The sequence below is a fragment of the Miscanthus floridulus genome, chromosome 10, assembly GCF_019320115.1.
Source record: "Miscanthus floridulus cultivar M001 chromosome 10, ASM1932011v1, whole genome shotgun sequence".
In the NCBI taxonomy this organism is placed as follows: domain Eukaryota; kingdom Viridiplantae; phylum Streptophyta; class Magnoliopsida; order Poales; family Poaceae; genus Miscanthus; species Miscanthus floridulus.
Window position 1 is genome coordinate 87698939 of NC_089589.1, and position 23262 is coordinate 87722200.

Here is a 23262-nt window from a genome sequence, read left to right on the forward strand (position 1 = left end):
GCTAAGGTGTGAGTGAGCTTGTTGACCTCCTTCTTCGAGGTTCTCATTCTCAACCACTAGTGAGGCATCATAAGTGAGACCGTCACTACTAGATGAGGTGGAGGTGGAAGTACTACAAGAAGGGTTAGTGGGAGCAACAATGATAGGCATAGATAGTGATTCATCAATTATATCACAAGTTAAGCCTATATTGCAAGTTTCAACATGCTTCTTTTTATTTTGCTCATTAAGCAAAGAAGAATGAGCTTTTTCAAGCTTCTTGTGAGCCTTGCCTAGTTTCTCATGGGCTTCCTCTAGCTTCTCATGAGTTGCTTTGAGCTCATCAAGGGCTTGCTTAAGGGCTTTTACCTCCTTATTCAAGCTCTTGCATTCTTTTCTCTTAATGTCAAAATGTTCTTTAGCATCTTCTAGCATGTCAAACAATTCATCTTTGGTAGGCTCGTCATCATCACTATCACTATCACTATCACTGTCACTATCATTTTCATTTTCATGTTCATTTTATGTTCATTTCATCATCATGTTCTTCATCACTTTTATCATCACAAGATTGTACCTTAGTGGCCTTAGCCATGAAGCATGATGAAGATTCGAAGAGAGAAGGCTTCTCATTGATAGCAATGCTTGCAAGAACCTTCTTCTTGGTGGTCTTGACATCATCACTATCATCATCACTTGATGAAGCATCGCTATCCCAAGTGACTACATATGAACCACCCTTCTTCTTGAAGGCCATCTTGTCCTTCTTCTCTTTCTTTTCCTTCTTGTCCTTCTTCTTGTTCTTCTTGTTGTCATCATCATTGTCGCTATTGTATGGACATTGAGCAACAAGATGATCTTTGCTTCCACACTTGAAGCATCTTCTTGACTCTTCTTTGTTCTTGGATGAAGACTTCTTTCTCCTAGCATGATAGCCCTTTTTCACCATGAACTTGTCAAATCTCTTGACAAAGAGAGCCATCTTCTCATCATCACCATCATCCCATGAATCATCATCTCCACTTGATGTTTCTTGCTTAGCTTTGCCCTTGGATGATGTGGCTTTGAATGCCATGCTCTTCTTCTTGTCATCCTTCTTCTCATCTTTCTTGTCCTTCTTTTCTTCCTTCTCATCATCATCTCTATATGTATCATCGGTCATTATATCCCCCAATACTTGGTTTGGTGTCATGGTGTCCAAACCGCTTCTCACTAGAATGGTGACCAATGTACCAAATCTTGAAGGCAAACATCTCAAGAACTTATATGAGAAATCCTTGTCCTTCACCTCTTCACCAAGTGCTTTAAGATCATTGACAAGCACTTGAAGCCTATGGAACATCTTCGGCACACTCTCATCCTCCTTCATCTTGAAGCTTGCAAACTTCTCTTTGAGGATGTAAGCCTTTGCACCCTTCACGGCTTGAGTGCCCTCAAATGATTCTTCCAACTTCTTCCATGCCTCATGAGCCATCTCAATATTCTTGATTTGCTCAAATGTTCTTTCATCAATTGCATCATGAATAGCACTTAGAGCAATGTCATTGTTTTAGAGAAGCACTTCTTCGACCGCGGTGGGATTCTCCGGATCTTCAATCTCAATTTTGGTTTCTACCACCTTCCACACTCTTCTATTGATTGACTTGATATGTGTGGTCATCTTTGACTTCCAATATGGATAATTTGATTCATCAAATTGAGGTGGCTTTTTGGTGTTGTTGATTTGAGCCATTTTTACACCGAAGGTTGTTAAGCCTCAAATCACGGTGACCTCAGCTTTGATACCACTTGAAAGGTCCTAATGGCTAGAGGGGGGTGAATAGCCTAATAAAATTTCTATAACAACACTTAACAAAATGGTTAGACAATTATGAGGCAAAGTAAGTATTGCGCTAGCCTACTCAAAATGCAAGCCACCTACCACAATTCTAGTTAGATAGTATCTATCCACACAATAGCTATGACACTACCCTATGTTAGTGTGCTCTCAAAAGCTAACTAAAGAGCCACACCAACCAAGCAAATAAGCTCTCATGACTAGCTACACTAAAGAGCTTGACAACTAGTTTGCGGTAAATGTAAAGAGAGTGATCAAGAGGGTTATACCGCCTTATCGAGGAAGGAACCAATCAAGCACAAGGATGAATAACAATGAAGACCAATCACCTCAGAATCAAATGATGAACACAATGATTTTTTACTGAGGTTCACTTGCTTGCCGACAAGCTAGTCCTCGTTGTGGCGATTCACTCATTTGAAGGTTCACGCGCTAATTGGCTTCACACATCAAACCCTCAGTAGGGTGCCGTACAACCAACACAAGATGAGGATCACACAAGCCACGAGCAATCCATTAGAGTACCTTTTGGCTCTCCGCCGGGGAAAGGTCAAGAACCCCTCACAATCACCACGATCGGAGCCAGAGACAATCACCAACCTCTGCTCGACGGTCCTCGCTGCTCCAAGCCGTCTAGGTGGTGACAACCACCAAGAGTAACAAGCGAATCCCACAGCAAAACACGAACACTAAGTGCCTCTAGATGCAAACACTCAAGCAATGCACTTAGATTCTCTCCCAAACTCACAAAGATGATGAATCTATGATGGAGATGAGTGGGAGGGCTTTAGCTAAGCTCACAAGGTTGCTATGTCAATACAAATGGCTAAGAGGGTGAGCTTGAGTTGGCTATGGGGCTTAAATAGAAGTTCCCCATGAAATAGAGCCGTTGTACCCCTTCACTAGGCACAACGCAGGGTGACCGGATGCTCCGATCATATTGACCAAACGCTGGACCTCAGCGTCCGGTCACGTGATGCGTGCCACGTGTCCCTCTCTTTAAATACTGTGCGCCCGATCTCAACGGTCAGAAGACGACTGGACGCAACAGCTAACAGTGACCGGACGCTGAACCCCCAGCGTCCGGTCGTTTCCAATAAGCATCCAGAAATGACTTTTTCCGACCGGACGCGTCCAGTCATACTTGACCGGACACAGCCAGGGTCCGGTCACACGGTGTCTTCCTTTGTGCTACCACATCAGCATGACCGGACGCAGCTTTCCAGCGTCCGATCGCTGAGCAACCTAGCGTTCGGTCATGAGACCGAAACGCACGCCCTCTACTGCCACTGACCGGACGGGCCGGTCCAACCGAGACCAGCGTCCGGTCACTTACAGTGGCCTCCGTCTTTTCTATCTAGGGCGTCGGTGGCACCGTCGGACCGTCCGCACTCTACGGGCGGACACTTCCGTCGATGAAGTTCCTAACCCTTGCTCAAATGTGCCAACCACCAAGTATGTCACCTTGTGCACATGTGTTAGCATACTTTCATAAACATTTTCAAGGGTGTTAGCACTCCATTAGATCCTAAATGCATGTGCAATGTGTTAGAGCATCTAGTGGCACTTTGATAACCGCATTTCGATACGAGTTTTATCCCTCTTAATAGTACGGCTATCAAACCTAAATGTGATCACACTCTCTAAGTGTCTTGATCACCAAAACAAAATAGCTCCTACTATTTATACCTTTGCCTTGAGCCTTTTGTTTTTCTCTTTCTTCTTTTCAAGTCCAAGCACTTGATCATCACCATGGCATCACCATCATCATGTCATGATCTTTATTTGCTTTACCACTTGGAATGTGCTACCTATCTCATGATCACTTGATAAACTAGGTTAGCACTTAGGGTTTTATCAATTCACCAAAATAAAACTAGAGCTTTCAGACGGGCGCGACGTCACACGAATCTCGTCCCCCTTGCCTGCTTGCTGGAGCATCTATCGTGGAGGCTCGCCGGCTCGGTGGAGGCGGTCGCGGTGAGCGGGCCGGCCGCGGCGAGGAGGCAACGTGGTGGAGGCGGCTGAGGTAGACTGGGTCTGGTGTGGAATGTGGCACGGAGGAGGCCGCAGGTGATAGGGCGCGGCACTGCAGGGGACCGGCGGCAGCGAGGCAGAGTAGGATGGGGGTGGGTACAGCAACACAGGGAGGAAACGATGCAGCAAGCGTCAGGGCGTGCGGATGGGACGAGCCGATAGGGTCACTGGGCAAGCGACGCGTGCAGGAGTGAGCGGAGGGAGACGTCTCGGAGTGAGCGGAGGGAGATGTCTGTCCGTCCGGACGTCTTAATTGTATCATTATCGTTCTATTTTCTTGTTAATAAATAAACATGGAACAAAGAAAAGTGGCGGCACAAGACTGCCTTTTAAAACCCACACTGATTGACGCCACATTCCATTCCCACACTGATTGACGGTTCAGAGGAGCTCACACGTTCTCTGTGTCACCAGAAATTAGTGTCCATTCGTTCAAAAATAGTGGAGGCACTACGCTATTGTCTTTACACACACTAGAAAAACATGCCGGCCAAAAAAATAACTTGTACAGTGGAGGCACAATCACATATTATCCATATGCTTAAAGAGGAATATTTGTTCAGGTAGAATCTTATCCATATATTATTCATGTTCGGCTGGTATTAAAGCCGGCTGATAAGTCGACGGAAGCTAATTAGTTACTGAGAGAAAAATACGGTAGCTGATAAGTCGGCTAATAAGTTCAAGCAAACAGTCAGTCTGCAGTGCAGAGTACAATGGCCTTTGCTCACATCATAAGCAGAGCTGGTTAACGTCGCTAAACTTTTTTACAGTAGATATCACCAAGCATTAGCCTTACAAAAACCGGTTACTGGCTAACCATGCATTTTTTTACATGTCATTAACAACCTCCCTCACAAACACACACATCATACCATTTATATAACCCAGAAAGTTAAATAGAAAAGTACTACTAAAAAAAAAGGTAAAAAGGAGTTACTACATGAGTGATCAGGGAGCCCGAAGGTGAATACGAATACAGTGGCTGCTCAATGCACCTTCTTGGAGAAGAGCCCCTTAATGCCGAACAGCCCGCCGCCGCCGCCGACAACGGAGCCGGGGCCGCGGGCGGCGCCGACGTCGGCACGCCGGCAGCTGACCTGGTGCCGGTACCCGATGCACGAGTTCACGCTCAGGTTGAGCCCCCGGACGCCGCCGCCCAGGCCGGGCTTCCGGCCGTTGTTGGCAGCGCCGGCCGGTTTCTCCTTGTGCTGCTGCTGCGGCGGCGGCGCCCGCCTGTCGGTGAACAGCTCTGACGCTGAAGCGACAGGGACGGGGGCGGGCACAGGCGCAGGCTTGGCCGCCGGTCGCCGGATCTGCCAGACCGGGCTGGACCGGCCCACCGGCACGCCGCCGCCGGAGCGGCCCGGGCTCGCCGCCCACCGCCGGAACGGAGGGGCGCCGCCGGCCTCGCCGCGGGAGTTGCTGCGCGAGCACGGCGCGCTGCTCACCTTCCTCGCGGGCGGCCGCGGCTTGGACGAGCCGGACCCGGGCCCGCCGCCGGCCGAGCGGCTCCGCGAGAAGGGCCAGATGTTGATGTTCAGCTCCGAGCCCGCGCCGCCAGAGTGCCCGCCGCCCTGTTTCCGGCTGCCGGCGCCGTCCTTGCGCTTCTCCTTCTCCTTCTCCTTGTCCCGGTCCTTCTCCTCGGCCACCGGCGCCGGCTTCTTGGAGAAGATGTCGGTCCAGCGCTTGGACCCTCCTCCTCCTGAGGCGGTGGGCGGCGCCGGGGATGTGATCGAGGCCGTAGGCGGCGCGACGGTCGCAAGAAGGGACGCCTCCCCTAGCTCCGGCTCCAGCTGCGGCTCCGGTTCCGCGACGAGCACACCTTGGCTGATGCCGCTGCTGCTTTTCCTGGACGCCGGCTTCGGTGGGAGAACAGGGAGCGGGAGGAGCACCCCGCCGGCGAAGAGCTCGTCGGCGCAGGAGGGCGAGGCGGCGGGGTTGGGTTGGAGTGGCCAGAACTCGAACTCCGCGGAGGAAGACGCGCTGCTGCTCCTCCTCGCCTCGGCGGCGTCCATTGCTGCCTGGGAGTGGGAGGAGCCGGCCGCTGTCTTCTTGCTCCGATTGCGTCGGCTCCCTGCGAGGTGGGGGAAGGGGAAGGGGAAGGGGAAGGGGAGAGGAAGGTGGGGAGGTGGCAGCGCGCGGCTTTGTATGGGTGGGTACGCGAGGCAGACGAAGGCCATTAACAGGGGAGCACATGGGTAGGTGGGCCCCACGCAAGCCCTCCCAATGCTGCCATGATATAATAAGTGGGTGGGACCCGCGGAGGATGGTGGGGCAGGGGTGGCGGTGGCCGGTGGAGCCGGTGGCAATTTGGCAATGGCTAGTAACTAGTTTTTTTAATCCCTGCGTTCCTTTTACTCACTTAGAATTAGAATTTATACTTTTCTAGCATTTTTTTTTTGCGAGTGAAGAGAGAGCTTTATTAGCTAGAAATAGGAGAATTACAATCGGCGCGCAGGAGCTTGACCCAACCAGACCGCAGAATGTTTACGTCTCGGTCCGTTCGGCTTATCTTATAATCCATACTATTTAGCTTATTTTTTTTCAATCAAATTAATATTTTTCTCTCACAATAATTCAGTTAAGATAGTATTTTTCAGCTAATTCAGTCAAGATTTCAGCAAGCCAAATGGACCCCTTCTAACGTATAAAGCTAAAGCATTCGCCACACCATTACCATCTCTCTTCACTTGGGAGATGCTGCACTCCCGCATCAAACGCATCCAGCCTCTCGCTTCTTCAATAATAGGTCCGACCTCCGATCTGTCCGAGGCACTACTGGTTGGTCTCGTTCGGCTTACCAGAAACCGGTTTGTTCGGCTTATTTTTTCAGTCGAGATAGTATTTTTCTTTCACAATAATTCAACCAGAACAGTGTTTTTTAACCAATTTCAGTCAAGTTTCAGCGAGCCCAACAGAGCACTGCCAGACTTATTCTAGCACAGTCCGTCTCGAGTACTAACTGAGTGAAACCCCAATGGTGTGCCCAGCGTAAGCCTTTGATACAGGCCAAAGCTTCCACCTCTGGCGCGCTAGCACACTTCTCATAAAACCTCCAGGCCGTGATTTGAAAGTGGAAAACATAGGGTTGAAGATTAAAGCAGGTTTGAAGTAATGACATAGATGTTGGAAGTTTAGTCTTTCTTGCTCGCTTAGTCTTTTTGCTCTTTGATTTTTGCGTTCCATATTTTTTAGGCTTCAAAAGTCTAAAAACTCATGTAAAGCTTCAAGTCTAAAGACTCAAGAATTTACACGAGCCTTTTTTGACTTAAAGCCTCAAAAATATGGTACGCAAAAAACAAAGAGCAAAAAGACTAAGCGAGCAAGAAAGACTAAATTTCCAACTTCTATGTTCTTGCTTTAAACTTGCTTTGATCATGTGTGTGGCAGAACCTTCAAAGGAATTGGGCCTACGTGCACCTATCGTTGTCTTAACAGACCTCGGATAGCGTTCACGAGTTCCCAACAACTAAACAGGTCTATCGGGTGTCCTCGGGAAACCTGAATCATCCACGATTCTCTTTTCAAACAGGATCCCAATCACAGTCATTGCAGATTACAACAGTTTTATTCAAACATATATACCAGAGTAAAAGATCACGGAAGTCTTAAGATAACATAGTTACAGACCAGTTGTTTTTAAACTTACAATACCACAAGTGTCATACAACTATAGTAGTGGGATAATATTACATTAACTTTATTTATCATACAAACTAGTGCCTTGTCCAAAGGCCATTCATTACTCCTCATCATCGTTGACTTCAAACACCGACATGCAGCAGGGACCAAAATAAGCCTGCGCATGCGACTCACCTGCAACAAGGGTTAACAAACCCTGAGTACAAAAGTACTCAACAAGACTAACCCGACGTAACGGGTGTAAGGCTCTAGGGATGCAGGGGTTTGGGACAATGTAAGGATGTAGCAAAATTCAAAGTCCTTTGCCAAAAGCTTACTATTCTTATCCTATTTTCAAATTTTTACCCTTAAGACCTTTAGTTCATTATCTCAAACTAATTGTACTTTTCCCATATTCCATCCCTTCTCATTTCATTCTTTTCTCATATTTTAGTAATTCACCAGTCCTATATTGCTTCTGTAATGAATCGAGTCTCTATATCCGCGGAGCACCGGCAATTCGAATTGATTCAAGTCCCAGCTGGGGATTCCTTATCACACAACATATATAGAACTTAATCTTGCATATATCAACCTCGCTACCAGATCCTCCTATACTAAGCAGTCTCCACGCCACCCGAGAGCACAGCACACCTCAAATCCAACCACATTCCAGCCACGAGGGTACACGCTACTCCCGCCATCTCTCCACTCCTAGTGCGTGGGCATTTGTCTTAGCATCAGATTAGCCGAAGTAGGCTTACCGGAGTATGTGACCAGTACTACAAAGTGTCTCATTCAGAAGATCCACAATGAGTGGCCTTTAAGCGACATAGTCGGCAACATTACCCAAAATTCAAGATAAGTCACCCAACTAGTCTCTAGTTCATTCTACCTTCTTTCTTTCTTTGGCCAGTATGCCATCTTTGATTGTATAGAAACTTTTACTTTGAAAGACTATCATAAAGCATACTAAGCATTCTACGCCTTTGTAAATGAAAACATCTTCAAGGATGGTAAACAATTATCAAGGTAGGCAATGCATCAAATAGGTAACATTTGAATTGATCAACTTAATGCAATAAGTAACATAGGTGATAAACTTTTCAAAGTAACAAGGTAATGGTTTAATGCATAAACCAGGGCTTGCCTTCGTTGATGATCTTAGGTTCCGGATCAGTACCACGATTATCGAATCCCGTGACAACCGGGAATTCTTCCAGAACTTGCTCAACTAGAATCGTTTCACTCTCGGGTTCTACACAAAATGATAACATATGCCTTAACATGATGATAATGTAAACATGATGCTTTCATGGTATATGAAATGTAAAAACACCCCGCAAATAATTTTATTTCACGGTACAGTTGCAAGCCAACAAAACCAACTTGCAATCCTACCATCAAGAACCACACATGTGACTTGACCAAATGGATCTTGAAACCCTACTAGTCACAAAACATGACCAAAACAAGATCCAACACTAATCAAACACTTAGGGTTTGTCTCTATTTATTTTTGAATTAATCTAGAATTAAGCCTAAAAATGAACTTATTCCAAATGACCTGAAAATTTTATATAAGCTTCCTCATGATAAATTAGTGTACCAAAACAAATTTCATAATTTTTGGAATTATACAGTGACCTACAAAAATCATGGAAATTGCATTTTTCAATTAATGGACTGAATATTTGAACATTAAAATTTTATTCAAATTTCAAGTTTCAAATTTTTAAATCATACTAGAACATGTACAGAAGCTACACACAAAATTTTAGAATTTTTGGAGCTATCATGAATTTCCTACAAATTCCCAAAGTTTTAGCACTATTCACAAATTCAGAAAATAATAATTTTCACTGTTCTTCTTCCTCACTCGCACTGACAGCCAGGCCCCACTGTCAGTGACTCAAAGAAGTCACGGCGGCGCTGCCCTCACTGGCCGGCCTCAAAATGCGCCGACGGTGACGCTCCAGCGAGGCCGACCTCACACAAATGATCTACACACTACTACGAACTCATCCCAGTCCTCAGATTGGAAGAAGGCGCGCCGGAGAAGGCTCCACATCGGCCATGGCGGCTCGAGCACGACGACTCATGGCATAACCCCGGCAATGGCACAGTAGAGTCTAAAACAAGATAAGTATCGCGCTCAGTAGCTCACCACGGTCACGCCGGTACGTTCGGTGAAGCCGGAGATGGTCTGGAACGGCCTGGCCACGTTGAGGCGATGATGGCGGAGCTCCGACCGGTCTCAGGGAAGAAAGCGTTGCGTCGGGCGACTCCGGCCAACCCAAGTGGCATAGGCAAGCCACAGAGAAGCGCAAGGCCGAGGCGATCGCATAGGCATAGCTGGGCATGACGAATGCTGCTCGACGGAGGCTACGGCGAGCGGTGGAGCAAGCTGGCGGCGGAGCAGAGCAGAAGGGGAAAAACGGGAATGACGACGGCGGCGGTTGCTATTTATAGCCGGGAAGGGGTTGACCGGCGTTGACAGCGCACGGACGGACCCGCCATGGCACCAGCTATGTGTCAAGGCGCGAGGAAGCGGCGAAATCCGATCGGCGGCGACATCCGCGTGGCGCCGGCGGCAAGCAGAGAGGTGGATGTTGATTTTTGAAATAATTACAAAACTGCCACTGCGTCCATTTTTCAAATTACTCACAAATTTTCTAAAGAAGTTGAAAATCTCCAAAAATGAAAGTTGTTCAATTTTTCAAACTCTACAACTTTGCTTCTAGAAATATTTTCAAATTCTACCTCCATTTTGAAATTTGAATTTGGGATGCATATGAGCATTTGAATCATTTCAAAATTACTCCAAATTTTATATGTAAACTTGAAAAACTTTGAATACCAAAGTTGATCTACATAAAATAATCTCCAACTTTGCTTTTTGCCTCAATCCCAAATTCCACATGGATTTTGAATTAGCCAAAAGGGGCAAAAAGGACTTTTATAATTTGAATTTGAATTCAAATTTGATTTGTCTTCCTTTTACTTAAATTTTGATTTTTGACCTATAACATGGCCCATTAGGGTTATTTGAGTCAAAAGTCACATGATCACATGAATTTTTGACCCATGTAGTCATGATCTTTATTTAGGGTTTTGAATCACATCACATGAAATAACAACATTATGAAATAAAGCTTATTAGTGAATGCATTCAAAATTTTCTACTTTATGAATGTTTTGTAATGCATATGATGACATGTCAAATTTTAGTGCTAGGTCAAAACACCAGAGGTGTTACAACCCTTCTCCTTAAAGAAATCTTGTCCTGAGATTTAAAACTTAAGGCTAAGTAATGGAAAAGGAAATGTGTCAAGCTAACACATCATAACTTTATTCAAAAGACTAGTGAGGGGGTTTTCCATTCTATTAACAAACAAGACAAGTTACAATATAGATAAGGTATTGCAACTAGATAGAAGCGAAGAAGTCAGGAAAGTTCTCTTCTAAGTAATCCTCGGACTCCCAAGTAGCTTTATCTTCAGTGTGTTGATTCCATTGTACTTTGTAGAACTTGATTGTACGTCTGCGAGTGACTCGATCTTTCTGATCTAAGACTCTAATGGGGTACTCGGCATAAGTCAAATCAGGTTCTAGTTCTACATCACCAAAGTTGATCTCTTGGTCAGGTACTTGAAGACACTTCTTTAACTGAGATACATGAAAGATATCATGTACCGCTGACATGTGATCTAGTAGCTTGATGCGATAGGCGACTGGTCCACATCATTGTTGGATCTGGAAAGGACCGACATAACAGGGCGCCAACTTTCCCTGAATCCCAAAACGATGAACTCCTTTCATCGGTGATACCTTGAGGTAGACATAATCTCCCACTTTGAATTCTAGCGGTCGTCTCCTCTTATCAGCATAGCTTTTCTGTCGAGATTGTGCTACCTTCATATTGGCTTGTATGAGTTTAACTTTCTCCTCAGCTTCCTTGACCACATCCGGTCTAAAGAACCAACGTTCTTCAGCTTCTAACCAATTTAAAGGTGTTTGGCACCTACGGCCATACAGTGCTTCGAATGGTGCCATTTTAATGCTCTCTTGATGGCTATTGTTATACGAGAATTCAGCTAAGGAAAGACATTCATCCCATTTAGCACCAAAGGAAAGGACACACGCTCTTAACATATCTTCAAGAATTTGATTCACCCTCTTAGTCTGTCCATCTGTTTGCGGATGATAAGCAGAACTACGGATAAGTTTAGTTCCCAAAGACTCATGTAGACTTTTCTAAAACTTGGATATGAACAATGACCCTCTGTCAGAGACAATGGTCTTGGGTGCCCCATGCAGACTAAAGATTCTATCAAGATAAAGCTTTGCATACTGCTCCGCTCGATATTTATCTCTGACTAGTAAGAAATGAGCTATCTTGGTTAGACGATCAATAATAACCCATATTGAATTGTAGCCTACAGATGTCCTAGGCAATCCTACGATGAAGTCCATACAAATATCTTCCCACTTCCAAGATGGAACTGGTAACGAATGTAATGGACCTGTAGTCTTCATATGAACTGCTTTGACTCTCTGACAAATATCACACTTGGCTACATATTGAGCTATTTCTATTTTCATTTTGGTCCACCAATATCTCTTTCTCAGATCATGATACATTTTGTTACTACCCAGATGAATGGAGTATCTTGTAGAATGAGCTTCATCAAGAATCTGCTTTCGTAGCTCCAGATTTTTGGGTATTACAAATCTATCCTTGAACCATACGACACCCGATTCATCAATCTTGAAACATGTTGGTTTTCCAAATCTGACTTTGTCCTTGATATGGGCTATGCCCTTACTTTTCTATTGAGCAGCAATGATTTGATTTTTGATAGTGGACTCAACTATAATATTGGATAAGGAACCTTGTTCTATGATATGTAAATCCAGATGCTCCATCTCTTGACACAATGTTCTCTGCATAGGTTCTACAATTAAGCATGACAATGACTCTTGCGACTCAGGGCATCGGCAACCACATTAGCCTTGCCCGGATGATAATGCACTTCTAAATCATAATCTTTAATAAGTTCCAACCATCTTCTTTGCCTCATATTCAATTCTGACTAGGTGAAGATGTATTTCAAACTTTTGTGATCCGTATAGATATGACATATATTACCCAATAAATAATGTTGCCAAATCTTGAGTGAATGAACAACAACAGCAAATTCAAGATCATGGGTGGGATAATGTTCTTCATGCTTCTTGAGTTGTCTGGAAGCGTATGCTATGACTCTGCCTTCTTGCATCAGAACACAGCCAATACCAATTCCAGATGCATCACAATAGATATCAAATGGCCTCTCGATATCAGGTTGTGCTAATACTGGTGTAGTTGTCAGCAACTTCTTCAATGTCTGAAAGGCCTCTTCACATTCTGTTGACCATACAAACTTAGTTTGATTTTTCCACAATCCAGTAATTGGCTTCACAATTCTGGAGAAGTCAGGGATGAACCGACGATAATACCCGGCCAACCCCAGAAAACTATGAACTTGATGAACAGTTGTAGGTGCTTTCCAATTAAGGACTTCTTCTACCTTGCTCGGATCAACAGCTATACCTTCAGCAGATAGTACATGACCCATAAATTGTACTTCCTCCAACCAAAATGCACATTTGCTGAATTTGGCATATAATTGGTGATCTCTTAATCTTTATAGAACAATACGGAGATGTTCTGCATGTTCCTCTTTGCTCTTAGAGTAGATAAGAATGTCATCAATAAACACCACAACAAACTTATCCAACTCAGGCATGAAAACTGAGTTCATCAGGTACATGAAATGAGCCGGGCATTGGTCAGCCCAAAAGACATGACTAAATACTCATATAGACCATATCAGGTAGTAAATGCTGTCTTCGGCATATCTTCACATCTAATCTTAATCTAGTGATAGCCCGATCTCAAGTCTATCTTCGAGAATACCTTAGCTCCCGCAAGTTGATCAAAAAGCAAATCAATTCGGGGTAAGGGGTATTTGTTCTTGATGGTGACTTCATTTAACGGTCGATAGTCAACACATAACCTTAAGGTTTGGTCCTTCTTCTTCACGAAGATTGCAGGGCATCCCCAAGGTGATGAACTGGGTTGAATGAAACCCTGGTCTAACAACTCTTGTAGTTGCATTTTTAATTCTGCTAGTTCTTTCGGTGGCATCCTATATGCTCTTCTGGACACTGGTGCTGTCCCTGGTTTCAGATCAATTCTGAACTCTACGTCTTGGTCTGGTGGTAGACCAGGCAGATCATCGGGAAAGACATCCGTAAACTCACATACCACTAAAATTTTCTCGACTCCTTCAACAATAGTTGCACAGACTGTTTCCACTATACTCTTAGGAAAGGGAAGTTGGATGAGAAGTTGGGTTTTGCTGCTAGGTGCATTTACCCTTATGGTTCTACGCAGGACATCTATGATAGCCCCGTGTTGAGTTAACCAATTCATACCAAGGATCACGTCTATATCTTGATCCTTTAATATCAGCATATTGGTAGGGAACTCATAACCTCTCAAATCAATAGGTACATGCTAAACTACCTCCCTTGTACAGATTCATCCCCCGGGCGACTGTATATGATATGGTTCTTTTGTTTCCCCAATAGCTATCCCATGCTTCACAACAAATGTACGATTGATGAATGTATGGGATGCACCAGAATCAAATAAGGTAATTGCAGGATGCTTAGCAATGGGAAACATACCCATCATAACTGGTTCTCCTTCTGGAATAGATTCCACTTGAGTATAGAAGACCCTTCCAGTTTTCTTCTCAGCCTGACCCTTCTGATTGTTCTGAGCATTGCCCTTGTACTGATTCTGAGCTTGATTAACAGGGGCTTTGGGTGCATCAGGATTATTCTTCCTAGGATACGGACATTCTTGGGAAAAGTGTCCTGGTTTACCACAATTATAACATGGAAAATTGTGATTCTGGGGAGTAGCATTGCAGTTTGCATTATTTGTATTGTTTTGCTGCTGCGGTGCTTGATGAGTATAAGGCATATTAGTTGTAGGGCAAATAAAGATCTGCTGCCTGCTTTGGCCTTGTTGTGGGCGGAATGATGCACGGCTATGATTCTGAGGATGGTAGACTATCTTCTGACGCTTTCCACTCGATGATCCGAAAGCAAATATTTTCTTCTTCTTTGCCTCCTTGTGTCGGCGGTAATTCTCTTCCGAAGCGATAGCAATGTTGATTGTCTCGTGGTAAGTTGCGTTACCACAAGTTGCCATCATGGTCTGAAGTTTAGTGTTCAGGCCTCTAAGAAAATGATTCTTTTTCTTCCTGTCAGTATTCACATACTCAATAGCATACTGCGACAGGTGGTTAAAACGCCCAACATAATGCATCACTGGGTGCTCCCCTTGCTTAAGAGCCAAGAACTCTTCTAACTTCATGGTCATCACACCGTCTGGAATATAATATGCCCTGAAGGCATCTTTGAACTCCCTCCAGTTGATTTGGTGACCAGCGGGCTGTACTGCTACCAAATTTGTCCACCAGGCACTAGTAGCTCCTCAAAGTTGTTGTGCCACAAACCTTGGTTTCTGAACCTCGGTACAGTGAATCAGCTTAAACTTTTGCTCTATTGTCCTAAGCCAATCATCTGCTTCTAAAGGTTCATCTGCCTTAGAGAACACAGGCGGACGTGTGTCAGTAAAATCCACATAGGTTGACTCATCGTTTCCATTATTACGACAGCCACGATTAGGGTATAGTGCCTGCTGGTTCTGCGCCAATTCCCTTAATAGCCTAGCATTCTCTGCCGTTGTGTTGACGAGTGCGGCTATGGCATCTGCCATCGTCGAAGGCATTGGTGGAGGATTTGGGCACTCATCATCATCGTGCAAGCCACTAGCACCAGTTTAGGTTATAGGATGAGGCATCTGTTAGAGAAACATGTTTACTTACATTATTCTTTATTGAAAGCATTCAAAAGGTTTCATACTACAAAGGGTACTTATTTATATTACATGTCTTGTATCCCACAAGACAACCCTAGTTTTCTAAGAAAGCAGTAAAGGAACTATTTCTACTCCAAGCTCTTAGTCTTTGGCATCCGTGCCCATATCAGATGAAACCTCATCTTCATCTGAGAAGTACACTATCTCCTCAGGATCCTCCTCCTCCTCCTCTTCATTCTCAACTTCTCCTAGATCTACAATCATTTCTTCATCTGTAACTTCACCATCCCCATGAGGAGGATGAAGTTGAGCGTACAACAGGTGGACATTCTCATGAAGAATGGCATTGTCCATCTCCAGATCTTCCACGTAGAACTCCAACTCATGGACGCGTTCATTGGCCGCATCCTCTCGTGTCCAGGCTTCATTTCGTAGCTCCATGGTCATGGTGATGCCCCTTTGCATTTCCGCCAGCTCCTCTTGATCTTTGGCATGAGCTCGACGAAGAGTGTTGAGCTCCTTGTTAAGGTTCTCGATGTTGGCGGGGTTGCTTGAAGATCCTTCATCTCCTAGGGTCTTGGCACTACCTTCACCAAGCTCATGGTTTCTTGGTGCCAACTGATGACGAGGGACTCCATGAGGTCCGGTGGACTTGCGTGCGGTTTTCTTGGTCTTTGCCATAGCCTGTAGGATTTAAGGTAGGACTATAAGAATAGCTTGAGGATAATGGAGGTTAGCAAGAATGGGATTGACATTACTTACCCAACCACTATTAAGGGGATTTATTATGCAATGTGCTTAAGCATGATGCATGAATCGATCTTACGAATCTAAGTACAACAGATTTATATAATCATAAGTACTAGATTTTTAATACATAGGACAAACCTAATCATATTATCCGCCACAAACTTTCAAATAAGACAAGATTGAGTCTAGCTCAAAGGTAAGAAGAAAGAAATTGAACTTTTGAAATATCATGTTTACTTTCCTTGATCCAAATCATTTTAAAGGTTTTCAAAAGTAACCTACAATGATCTTAGATGGGAACTGCTCTGATACCAGTTGTGGCAGAACCTCCTAAGGAATCAGGCCCACGTGCACCTATCGTTGTCTTAACAGACCTCGGATAGCGTTCACGAGTTCCCAACAACTCAACAGGTTTGTCGGGTGTCCTCGGGAAACCCGAATCATCCACGATTCTCTTTTCAAACAGGATCCTAATTACAGTCATTGCAAATTACAACAATTTTATTCAAACATATATACCAGAGTAAAAGATCGCAGAAGTCTTAAGATAACATAGTTACAGACTAGTTGTTTTCAAACTTACAATACCATAAGTGTCATACAACTATAGTAGCGGGATAATATTACATTAACTTTATTTATCATACAAACTAGTGCCTTGTCCAAAGGCCATTCATTACTCCTCATCATCGTTGACTTCAAACATCGACATGCAGCAGGGACTAAAACAAGCCTGCGCATGCGACTCACCTGCAACAAGGGTTAACAAACCCTGAGTACAAAAGTACTCAACAAGACTAACCCGACGTAACGGGTGTAAGGCTCTAGGGATGCAGGGGTTTGGGACAAGGTAAGGATGTAGCAAAATTCAAAGTCCTTTGCCAAAAGCTTACTATTCTTATCCTATTTTCAAATTTTTACCCTTAAGACCTTTAGTTCATTATCTCAAACTAATTGTACTTTTCCCATATTCCATCCCTTCTCATTCCATTCTTTTCTGATATTTTAGTAATTCACCAGTCCTGTATTACTTCTGTAATGAATCGAGTCTCCATATCCGCGGAACACTGGCAATTCGAATTGATTCAAGTCCCAGCTAGGGATTCCTTATCACACGACATATATAGAACTTAATCTTGCATATATCAACCTCGCTACCAGATCCTCCTATACTAAGCAGTCTCCACGCCACCCGAGAGCACAGCACACCTCAAATCCGGCCACATTCCAGCCACGAGGGTACACGCTACTCCCGCCATCTCTCCACTCCTAGTGTGTGGGCATTCATCTTAGCATCAGATTAGCCGAAGTAGGCTTACCGGAGTATGTGACCAGTACTACAAAGTGTCTCGTTCAGAAGATCCACAATGAGTGGCCTTTAAGCGACATAGTCGGCAACATTACCCAAAATTCAAGATAAGTCACCCGACTAGTCTCTAGTTCATTCTACCTTCTTTCTTTCTTTGGCCAGTATGCCATCTTTGACTGTATGAAAACTTTTACTTTGAAAGCCTATCATAAAGCATACTAAGCATTCTACGCCTTTGTAAATGAAAACATCTTCAAGGATGGTAAACAATTATCAAGGTAGGCAATGCATCAAATAGGTAACATTTGAATTAATCAACTTAATGCAATAAGTAACATAGGTGATAAACTTTTCAAAGTAACAAGGTAATGGTTTAATGCATAAACCGGGGCTTGCCTTCGTTGATGATCTTAGGTTCCGGATCAGTACCACGATTATCGAATCCCGTGACAACCGGGGATTCTTCCAGAACTTGCTCAACTAGAATCATTTCACTCTCGGGTTCTACACGAAACAATAACATATGCCTTAACATGATGATAATGTAAACATGATGCTTTCATGGTACATGAAATGTAAAAACACCCCGCAAATGATTTTATTTCACGGTACAGTTGCAAGCCAACAAAACCAACTTACAATCCTACCATCAAGAACCACACATGTGACTTGACCAAATGGATCTTGAAACCCTACTAGTCACAAAACATGACCAAAACAAGATCCAACACTAATCAAACACTTAGGGTTTGTCTCTATTTATTTTTGAATTAATCTGGAATTAAGCCTAAAAATGAACTTGTTCCAAATGACCTGAAAATTTTATATAAGCTTCCTCATGACAAATTAGTGTACCAAAACAAATTTCATAATTTTTGGAATTATACAGTGACCTACAAAAATCATGGAAATTGCATTTTTCAATTAATGGACTGAATATTTGAACATTAAAATTTTATTCAAATTTCAAGTTTCAAATTTTTAAATCATACTAGAACATGTACAGAAGCTACACACAAAATTTTAGAATTTTTGAAGCTATCATGAATTTCCTACAAATTCCCAAAGTTTCAACACTATTCACAAATTCAGAAAATAATAATTTTCACTGTTCTTCTTCCTCACTCGCACTGACAGCTAGGCCCCACTATCAGTGACTCAAAGAAGTCACGGCGGCGCTGCCCTCACTGGACGGCCTCAAAATGCGCCGACGGTGACGCTCCGGCGAGGCCGACCTCACACAAATGATCTACACACTACTACGAACTCATCCTAGTCCTCAGATCGGAAGAAGGCGCGTCGGAGAAGGCTCCACGCCGACCATGGCGGCTCGAGCACGATGGCTCATGGCATAACCCCGGCAATGGCGTAGTAGAGTCTAAAACAAGATAAGTATCGCGCTCAGTAGCTCACCACGGTCACGCCGGTACGTTCGGTGAAGCCGGAGATGGTCTAGAACGGCCTGGCCACGTCGAGGCGATGATGGCGGAGCTCCGACCAGTCTCGGGGAAGAAAGCGTTGCACCGGGCGACTCCGGCCAACCCAAGTGGCGTAGGCAAGACACAGAGAAGCGCAAGGCCGAGGCGATCACATAGGCGTAGCTGGGCACGACGGATGTTGCTCGACGGAGGCTACGGCGAGCGGCGGAGCAGAGCAGAAGGGGAAAAACGGGAATGACGACGACGGCGGCTGCTATTTATAGCCGGGAAGGGGTTGACCGGCGTAGACAGCGCACAGACGGACCCGCCACGCCACCAGCTACGTGTCAAGGCATGAGGAAGCGGCGAAATCCGATCGGCGGCGACATCCGCTTGGCGCCGGCGGCAAGCAGAGAGGTGGATGTTGATTTTTGAAATAATTACAGAACTGCCACTACGTCCATTTTTCAAATTACTCACAAATTTTCTAAAGAAGTTGAAAATCTCCAAAAATGAAAGTTGTTCAATTTTTCAAACTCTACAACTTTGCTTCTAGAAATATTTTCAAATTCTGCCTCCATTTTGAAATTTGAATTTGGGGTGCATTTGAGCATTTGAATCATTTCAAAATTACTCCAAATTTTATATGTAAACTTGAAAAACTTTGAATACCAAAGTTGATCTACATAAAATAATCTCCAACTTTGCTTTTTGCCTCAACCCCAAATTCCACATGGATTTTGAATTAGCCAAAAGGGGCAAAAATGACTTTTATAATTTGAATTTGAATTCAAATTTGATTTGTCTTCCTTTTACTTAAATTTTGATTTTTGACTAGTAACATGGCCCATTAGGGTTATTTGAGTCAAAAGACACATGACCTCACATGATCACATGAATTTTTGACCCATGTAGTCATGATCTTTATTTAGGGTTTTGAATCACATCACATGAAATAACAACATTATGAAATAAAGATTTTTAGTGAATGCATTCAAAATTTTCTACTTTATGAATGCTTTGCAATGCATATGATGACATGTCAAATTTTAGTGCTAGGTCAAAACACCAGAGGTGTTACAATGTGCACTAGTAATCCTTCGCATCCTAGTTTTCTTAGAAACTCTTGATGTCAAGACTAAAATTTGATCTTGTGTAGTAGCAATCCTTTGCATCCTCGTTTATTTAGAAACTTTGATGTCAAAGCGAAGCCACCAAAGTGCGAATCGCATGTGGAACTATAAAGACAACGTCTTCTAGAAGGAACACGATGTAGCAACATCATTATTGCCTGTCAAACATGGACACATAACTTTCCCACAAGATCCACATTAAGAGAGGACGGTGTGCATCTATAGATGCCTCTAAGGAGTAATACGGCTCACAAAGGCATCGTCATCGTCAACCCAACAGCAAGACAAAGGCTTTCGCCTAGCACCCAACCCACTCCTAGTGACAACATGCCAATGACTAGCATAATCCAGCGTTGATGGCTACACATCGACCACAACCACCACTGCACAATCCCGTACACCGATGATGGAACAAGGAACACAGATTCATCCATCAGGAGCACATCGGAGCACCGAAGCAGCCTTTGTTGTTGCCAATGCCTGCACCAATGCCAACACCATGCTCGGTGACACCAGATCTATAGCTAGGTCTGCCGAATCCATGCCTAGAGCTCGGATCAAGATCCCTAGCTATTGAGCTCTGTGAGCCTTTCCCTCGCACTGAACTAGGTAGACACAAGCTGTTGCTGCTGAAAGGATGAAGATGCCCAAGAGGGAGGGGGGGTGAATTGGGCTAATTCTAAAATTCTTTGTAATAATTAAACCCTATACTTAGCCCACTTCACCCCTTATGCCTAGAATATGATTCTAATGATCTACCGCACAAAAGTTTAGCACCGTAAGTTCCAATCCTACTCTAGCATGGCAATTCTACCAATGTAAAGACAAGAATTGAATTGTTCAAATATAAATGCTTAAAGTAAAGAGAGGAGAAGGAGCGCGGCGATATTTTTCCGAGGTATTAGAGAGTCGCCACTCCCCACTAGTCCTCGTTGGAGCACCCGCGCAAGGGTGTAGCCCCCCTTGATCTGCGCAAGGATCGAGTGCTCTCTACGGGCTAATTCTTCGACACTCTGTCGCGGTGAATCACCCACAACCGCTCACAACTTGAGTTGGGTCATCCACAAGCTCCACCGGATGATCACCAAACTCTCGATCACCACCAAGCCGTCTAGGTGATGGCGATCACCAAGAGTAAATGTATGAACTCTCACTTGACCACAACAAGCCTAATAAGAAGGGTGGATGCACACTTGCTACTCTCCTTGCACTAATGCGGCCTTAATCTTGGATTCTCAAATCTCAATCACCTCACTAAACTCTTGCTCTCCTAAGCACTCCCAAGGGTGTTTCTCAGCTGATCAAATGGGCAAGAGACCTCCCTTGGATGAATAGAGGAAGTATTTATACCCCTCATTCAAAACGAACCGTTAGGAGGTTGAGTCAGTACTCTACGGGGTGACCGAACACTTCGATCAAGGTGATTGAATGCTCCGGTTAGTTCTCCTGGCCATATAGCCGTTAAGTTGTGACTAGACTCTGACCTATGTCCGATCAGCGCTGACCGGACGTGTCCGATTAGGAAAACTACTCTTTGGAACCTTACTGATGTTGACCGGACGCTAGCACCCAGAGTCCGGTCACTTCGCTGTTCAGCGTCCAGTCAGTAACCGGAACCTGACCAGCGTTCGGTCAGCACTGACCGGACACGTCCGATCAGGATTCTCCCTCCCTCTAACCTTACTGGAGTTGACCGGACTCTAGCACCCAGCGTCCGGTCACTTTTCACTCAATGTCCGGTCGCAACCAGATGACTTCTGCTTGATCAAATGAACTAACCAGACTCTACTACCAGTGTCTGGTCACAACCAAATTAGCGTTCGGTCAACATTTGACCCTCCATTCACTTCCAACTCAAAATCATATGTGAATAAAGTTTGCTCCAATTGATCTTAGAGCTATTTCAGAGCTACCTAGTGCTAGATTTGACAAGTGTGCACCACACCTAACCCACTAGACTCACCTAGGTCAAGCTACTAGTCCATACCCCCTTAATAGTATGGCCAAAGGAAAAATAAAGTTCTAAACTACTCTAAGTGTCTCTTCAACTCCAAACGACACTTAGAACTAGTCTATTCTTAACCTTGTCGTCCATCCTTTGAAAACCAAAATGATTTCCATCGTAGGGGCATGACAACCATAATTGCTCAATCAATTGCCATTACCATAACGTAACTTAATTGCCTCTACAAAACACATGTTAGTCATAGTAATCTCGTATTATCATTAATCACCAAAATCCAACTAGGGGCCTAGATGCTTTCAATCTCTTCCTTTTTGGTGATTGATGACAATACAACCCCGAGTATGTAAAAGAGACAAGGTTTTCAATATGCTTGGTTCATATAAGCTTTTGACAATAAGAACAAAAGAGTTAGGCATGCTTATATGACCCAAGCCAACATGATGTACTCAATAGATATGAAATAAGCATGAGTACAAGAAATAAATCTCATTTGAATCGGAGTAAAACGTGGAAGCAAAGCAAATGAGCATAACCAAGTGACATGACATATAAATAATTCAAAGTAGAGAGCACACATGTCACATATCACATAAATATCACAATCACACATATGTAGTTCAATGCATGAAAGTAAACATGAATGCATAATAATGTATCACACATAAAAAGCCAAATGTAATAAATCATAAGCTCCTCCTAGATATATCGCTCCCCCTAGATCTAACATACTCGATCCCTCTCCCCCTTTGGCATCAAGCACCAAAACCTAAGGGTCTGTCGGTGGGGCTGGAGCAGACGAGTCGGGTGTTGAGGTGTGGTGAGCGATCTAAAACTGTGTAGCATCATCCTCTGATCCGGAACTCTGAGCTATCTGACCCTCTGTCACTAGAACTAAAGCTGAAGCGGTCTGGGTCTACTCTAGGATAGGTGCGTCCTGTGACTCTACAGGTATCACTAAAGTAGGTGGCTCTGATGATGCAATAGATGATGGGAGCATCTCTGTAGTCCCAGTGAGTGGAGCAACGGTGGTAGGAGCAGGGATACGTAGCTCTAGCGGTATAGGCTGCCCTATCAACTCACTAAATGTAGCTCCAAGACTCTTGGATACTAGGGTGTTAGTCACAAGCACTGAGGAGCTCTAAGCCAGTGTAAAGCCTGCAACAATTGGTGTGAAGTGCGGGGCTATCACTGGCGAAGCAAACCACTAGGACACCTGCTCTATCGGTGAAGCAAACTATGTAGCTGGCTGTCCCTAACTTTGAAGTGC

At 44.2% G+C, this 23262-nt stretch overlaps 1 protein-coding gene across 1 annotated transcript; it reads right to left on the minus strand.

The window, feature by feature from the left end:
• Window positions 1-4523: 4523 nt before the first annotated feature.
• On the minus strand, window positions 4524-5967 carry LOC136485025 (uncharacterized). The gene has a single exon (XM_066481974.1). The coding sequence runs from the start codon at window positions 5869-5871 to the stop codon at window positions 4843-4845; it is 1029 nt and encodes a 342-aa protein (XP_066338071.1). The 5' UTR covers window positions 5872-5967; the 3' UTR covers window positions 4524-4842.
• Window positions 5968-23262: the final 17295 nt, after the last annotated feature.